Below are 7,135 nucleotides of genomic sequence, written 5' to 3' on the forward strand. Positions count from 1 at the left end.
GTTGTCAGTTAGCTGCCTGACGCGTTTCAACTGTCGTCAGTTAGCTGCCCGACGCGTTTCAACTGTTGTCAGTTAGCTGCCTGACGCGTTTCTGATGAGCACTGAGATTGGAAAATGCACTACCGTCTGGTGTTTGTGTGTGTAGATTACAGCGGAGCGTCAAAAGGAGTTGGAGAAGCAGGAGGAGGATCGAGCTCAGACCAGTTTGTCTCAGAGGAAGACTAAAGCAGATCAGGCTCCCAAGACCTTCAAGGCTGGCATAGGGAAATACATCAACCCCGTGACCTCTACCACCACGTGAGGCGACACGCACACCAGACACGCACACCAGACACGCACACCAGACACGCACACCGCACACCAGACACGCACACCGCACACCAGACACGCACACCGCACACCAGACACGCACACCAGACACGCACACCGCACACCAGACACGCACACCAGACACGCACACCGCACACCAGACACGCACACCGCACACCAGACACGCACACCAGACACGCACACCAGACACGCACACCAGACACGCACACCAGACACGCACACCAGACACGCACACCAGACACGCACACCAGACACGCACACCAGACACGCACACCAGACACGCACACCAGACACGCCAGACACGCACACCGCACACCAGACACGCACACCGCACACCAGACACGCACACCAGACACGCACACCGCACACCAGACACGCACACCAGACACGCACACCGCACACCAGACACGCACACCAGACACGCACACCAGACACGCACACCGCACACCAGACACGCACACCAGACACGCACACCAGACACGCACACCAGACACGCACACCAGACACGCACACCGCACACCGCACACCACACATACACACCACACACACCATTAACCCCTTCCTGTGTGTGTAGGAAACGTCCAGCAGTAGAGGACAGCGGACCGTCCACCAGCGGAGCCAAGAAGGCCAAAGGAAAGACTGGCTTTGGAGACTTCAGCTCCTGGTAACTCCGTGGACACGCAGCCCCGTGGACACGCAGCCCCGTGGACGCCTTCTGTGTCCCACCACTACTTTAGACCAGAGCCCTATGGCACCCTATTCCCTATATAGTGCACTACTTTAGACCAGAGCCTATGGCACCCTTTTCCTGAAATAGTGCACTACTTTTGACTAGGGTCCATAGGACACTATGTAGTTATGGTCAAATATATAGGAACCAGGCTTTGGTCAAAAGTTGTGGTCTATGTAGGGAATAGGCTTGTACCCCCCTGATACCCTATTACCCCCTGCCACTACCAGTCATCCCCTGATGCCCTATTACCCTCCCTGCTACTACCAGTCACCCCCTGATACCCTATTACCCCCTGCTACTACCAGTCACCCCCTGATACCCTATTACCCCCTGCTACTACCAGTCACCCCCTGATACCCTATTACCCCCTGCTACTACCAGTTACCCCCTGATACCCTATTACCCCCCCCCCCCCCCGCTACTACCAGTCACCCCCTGATACCCTGGTATATTACCCCCTGCTACTACCACTCACCCCCTGATACCCTATTACCCCCTGCTACTACCAGTCACCCCCTGATACCCTGGTATATTACCCCCTGCTACTACCAGTCACCCCCTGATACCTTGGTGATATTACCCCCTGCAACTACCAGTCACCCCCTGATACCCTGGTGATATTACCCCCTGCTACTACCACTCACCCCCTGATACCCTATTACCCCCCTGATACCCTATTACCCCCTGCTACTACCAGTTACCCCCTGATACCCTATTACCCCCCCCCCCCCCCGCTACTACCAGTCACCCCCTGATACCCTGGTATATTACCCCCTGCTACTACCAGTCACCCCCTGATACCCTGGTATATTACCCCCTGCTACTACCAGTCACCCCCTGATACCGTGGTGATATTACCCCCTGCTACTACCAGTCACCCCCTGATACCCTATTACCCCCCTGATACCCTATTACCCCCTGCTACTACCAGTTACCCCCTGATACCCTGGTATATTACCCCCTGATACCCTATTACCCCCCCCCCGCTACTACCAGTCACCCCCTGATACCCTGGTATATTACCCCCTGCTACTACCGCTCACCCCCTGATACCCTATTACCCCCTGCTACTACCAGTCACCCCCTGATACCCTGGTATATTACCCCCTGCTACTACCAGTCACCCCCTGATACCCTGGTGATATTACCCCCTGCTACTACCACTCACCCCCTGATACCCTATTACCCCCTGCTACTACCACTCACCCCCTGATACCCTATTACCCCCTGCTACTTCCAGTCACCCCCTGATACCCTGGTGATATTACCCCCTGCTACTACCAGTCACCCCCTGATACCCTATTACCCCCTGATACCCTATTACCCCCTGATACCCTATTACCCTCTGCTACTACCAGTCACCCCCTGATACCCTATTACCCCCTGCTACTACCAGTCACCCCCTTATACCCTATTACCCCCCCTGCTACTACCACTCACCCCCTGATACCCTATTACCCTCTCTGCTACTACCAGTCACCCCCTGCTACTACCAGTCACCCCCTGATACCCTGGTATATTATCCCCTGATACCCTATTACCCCCCCCTGCTACTACCACTCACCCCCTGATACCCTGGTATATTACTCCATGATACCCTATTACCCCCTGTTACTACCACTCACCCCCTGATACCCTGGTATATTACTCCCTGATACTCTATTACCCCCCCTACTACTACCACTCACCCCCTGATACCCTATTACCCCCTGCTACTACCAGTTACCCCCTGCTACTACCACTCACCCCTGATACCCTATTACCCTCCCTGCTACTACCAGTTACCCCCTGATACCCTATTACCCTCCCTGCTACTACCAGTTACCCCCTGATACCCTATTACCCTCCCTGCTACTACCAGTTACCCCCTGATACCCTATTACCCTCCCTGCTACTACCAGTTACCCCCTGATACCCTATTACCCTCCCTGCTACTACCAGTTACCCCCTGATACCCTATTACCCTCCCTGCTACTACCAGTTACCCCCTGATACCCTATTACCCTCCCTGCTACTACCAGTTACCCCCTGATACCCTTTTATAGTGCACTAATCGTGTGTCAATCAAATAAAGGTGTGACATGATTATTAGAAAATAACAATCCATTTTGGGGCTTTTAGTTGTGGTCAAATTACAGTGTTCAAATTATAATTATGGTTCTGGCCACGCTGACAAAAATCAGCCCGAGGCTGAATCTAGTTGGGGCCATGTGAGACCGTTTGTTCTGCTGTGACGCTAGACGCCAACCCCCCCCCCCCCCCCCCCAGTTACCCCCTGATACCCTATTACCCCCCCGCTACTACCAGTCACCCCCTGATACCCTGGTATATTACCCCCTGCTACTACCGCTCACCCCCTGATACCCTATTACTCCCTGCTACTACCAGTCACCCCCTGATACCCTGGTATATTACCCCCTGCTACTACCAGTCATCCCCTGATGCCCTATTACCCTCCCTGCTACTACCAGTCACCCCCTGATACCCTATTACCCCCTGCTACTACCAGTCACCCCCTGATACCCTATTACCCCCTGCTACTACCAGTCACCCCCTGATACCCTATTACCCCCTGCTACTACCAGTTACCCCCTGATACCCTATTACCCCCCCCCCCCCCCCGCTACTACCAGTCACCCCCTGATACCCTGGTATATTACCCCCTGCTACTACCACTCACCCCCTGATACCCTATTACCCCCTGCTACTACCAGTCACCCCCTGATACCCTGGTATATTACCCCCTGCTACTACCAGTCACCCCCTGATACCTTGGTGATATTACCCCCTGCAACTACCAGTCACCCCCTGATACCCTGGTGATATTACCCCCTGCTACTACCACTCACCCCCTGATACCCTATTACCCCCCTGATACCCTATTACCCCCTGCTACTACCAGTTACCCCCTGATACCCTATTACCCCCCCCCCCCCCCCGCTACTACCAGTCACCCCCTGATACCCTGGTATATTACCCCCTGCTACTACCAGTCACCCCCTGATACCGTGGTGATATTACCCCCTGCTACTACCAGTCACCCCCTGATACCCTATTACCCCCCTGATACCCTATTACCCCCTGCTACGCTACTACCAGTTACCCCCTGATACCCTGGTATATTACCCCCTGATACCCTATTACCCCCCCCCCGCTACTACCAGTCACCCCCTGATACCCTGGTATATTACCCCCTGCTACTACCGCTCACCCCCTGATACCCTATTACCCCCTGCTACTACCAGTCACCCCCTGATACCCTGGTATATTACCCCCTGCTACTACCAGTCACCCCCTGATACCCTGGTGATATTACCCCCTGCTACTACCACTCACCCCCTGATACCCTATTACCCCCTGCTACTACCACTCACCCCCTGATACCCTATTACCCCCTGCTACTTCCAGTCACCCCCTGATACCCTGGTGATATTACCCCCTGCTACTACCAGTCACCCCCTGATACCCTATTACCCCCTGATACCCTATTACCCCCTGATACCCTATTACCCTCTGCTACTACCAGTCACCCCCTGATACCCTATTACCCCCTGCTACTACCAGTCACCCCCTTATACCCTATTACCCCCCCCCTGCTACTACCAGTCACCCCCTGCTACTACCAGTCACCCCCTGATACCCTGGTATATTATCCCCTGATACCCTATTACCCCCCCCTGCTACTACCACTCACCCCCTGATACCCTGGTATATTACTCCATGATACCCTATTACCCCCTGTTACTACCACTCACCCCCTGATACCCTGGTATATTACTCCCTGATACTCTATTACCCCCCCTACTACTACCACTCACCCCCTGATACCCTATTACCCCCTGCTACTACCAGTTACCCCCTGCTACTACCACTCACCCCTGATACCCTATTACCCTCCCTGCTACTACCAGTTACCCCCTGATACCCTATTACCCTCCCTGCTACTACCAGTTACCCCCTGATACCCTATTACCCTCCCTGCTACTACCAGTTACCCCCTGATACCCTATTACCCTCCCTGCTACTACCAGTTACCCCCTGATACCCTATTACCCTCCCTGCTACTACCAGTTACCCCCTGATACCCTATTACCCTCCCTGCTACTACCAGTTATCCCCTGATACCCTATTACCCTCCCTGCTACTACCAGTTACCCCCTGATACCCTTTTATAGTGCACTAATCGTGTGTCAATCAAATAAAGGTGTGACATGATTATTAGAAAATAACAATCCATTTTGGGGCTTTTAGTTGTGGTCAAATTACAGTGTTCAAATTATAATTATGGTTCTGGCCACGCTGACAAAAATCAGCCCGAGGCTGAATCTAGTTGGGGCCATGTGAGACCGTTTGTTCTGCTGTGACGCTAGACGCCAACCCCCCCCCCCCCCCAGTTACCCCCTGATACCCTATTACCCCCCCCCCCCCCCCCCCCGCTACTACCAGTCACCCCCTGATACCCTGGTATATTACCCCCTGCTACTACCGCTCACCCCCTGATACCCTATTACCCCCTGCTACTACCAGTCACCCCCTGATACCCTGGTATATTACCCCCTGCTACTACCAGTCACCCCCTGATACCCTGGTGATATTACCCCCTGCTACTACCACTCACCCCCTGATACCCTATTACCCCCTGCTACTACCAGTCACCCCCTGATACCCTATTACCCCTGATACCCTATTACCCCCTGCTACTACCAGTCACCCCCTGATACCCTATTACCCCCTGCTACTACCAGTTACCCCCTGCTACTACCAGTTACCCCCTGCTACTACCAGTCACCCCTTATACCCTATTACCCCCTGCTACTACCAGTCACCCCCTGATACCCTATTACCCCCTGCTACTACCAGTTACCCCCTGCTACTACCAGTCACCCCCTGATACCCTATTACCCCCTGCTACTACCAGTCACCCCCTGATACCCTATTACCCCCTGCTACTACCAGTCACCCCCTGATACCCTATTACCCCCTGCTACTACCAGTCACCCCCTGCCATTCGCCTCATGGACATTTTATTTTTATTTTCTGAGTCATGTGAATTATATAGAATGTTGTCTTTCACTTAGTATGACATCATCAAATAATGTTGTCTTTCTAATGATGCATTTATTTTATTTTTTTATTTGTGTTTTAATAAATTCAAGTTTTTCCAGTATTTTTATTAATGCTTCACAATTTGCACATTTTCATATCTTTCATCGGTTTCTCGTGAGGCCGAGCCCTGCTGTTTTTCAATTGGCACCCTATCCCCTATATAGTGCACTACTTTAGACAGGGCACTATGGCACCCAGCAGGCCCGTAGGGCAGGAGTCAGCAAAAATATATATATATATATATATATATATATATATATATATATATATATATATATATATATATATATATATATATATATATATATATATATATAATTCATTCATTCATTCATTGCTGGATAGAAAAACATCAAGAAAGACTTCAGATGAAAAGGTGTTTCAGAAATCTGATTCCCACAAATAAAATGTAATGATGTGTGATCGTGTGTCAATCAAATAAAGGTGTGACATGATTATTAGAAAATACCAGTCCATTTTGGGGCTTTTAGTTGTGGTCAATTTACAGTGTTCAAATTATAATTATGGTTCTGGCCACGCTGACAAAAATCAGCCCGAGGCTGAATCTAGTTGGGGCCATGTGAGACCGTTTGTTCTGCTGTGACGCTAGACGCCAACCCCCCCTGATTGTCGGTCAGACGGTACAGACAGCATTACTGAATAGCCTTAGTCTGGAGACGACCAAGTGGAGGCTGAGAGCTCTTCTCACAACATGCTGCTGAAGCTTGGAAGGACTTGTATTTGGTTAGGAATTAATACGGTGGTGGGGGGGGGGTACTAAGCTAACCAATAGGTGGGGGGGGGGGGGTACTAAGCTAACCTATAGGTGATGTGGGGGGGAGGGGGGGTACTAAGCTAACCTATAGGTGATGAGGGGGGGTGTACCGGTACAGAGTCAATGTGGAGACTATATACAGTGGGTACAGAGTCAATGTGGAGGCTATATACAGGGTATTACGGTACAGC

The 7,135-nt window shown here is 51.9% G+C and overlaps 1 protein-coding gene across 2 annotated transcripts in view; it reads left to right on the forward strand.

Moving 5' to 3' along the window:
- The window catches only part of ppil2 (peptidylprolyl isomerase (cyclophilin)-like 2), a 30,019-nt gene extending 27,461 nt beyond the window's left edge, over nucleotides 1–2,558 (forward strand). The window contains exons 19-20 of one of the 2 annotated variants that reach the window (XM_036936551.2): nucleotides 146–297; nucleotides 905–2,558. In XM_036936551.2, the coding sequence (XP_036792446.2) occupies nucleotides 146–297; nucleotides 905–998 (246 nt within the window). In that variant the 3' untranslated portion in view covers nucleotides 999–2,558. The remainder of the gene's footprint in view (nucleotides 1–145; nucleotides 298–904) is intronic. The other variant, XM_036936552.2, reaches the window with a different exon arrangement.
- Nucleotides 2,559–7,135: the final 4,577 nt, after the last annotated feature.

Source organism: Oncorhynchus mykiss, chromosome 11 (genome assembly GCF_057628025.1).
Source record: "Oncorhynchus mykiss isolate SJ-2025 chromosome 11, ASM5762802v1, whole genome shotgun sequence".
In the NCBI taxonomy this organism is placed as follows: domain Eukaryota; kingdom Metazoa; phylum Chordata; class Actinopteri; order Salmoniformes; family Salmonidae; genus Oncorhynchus; species Oncorhynchus mykiss.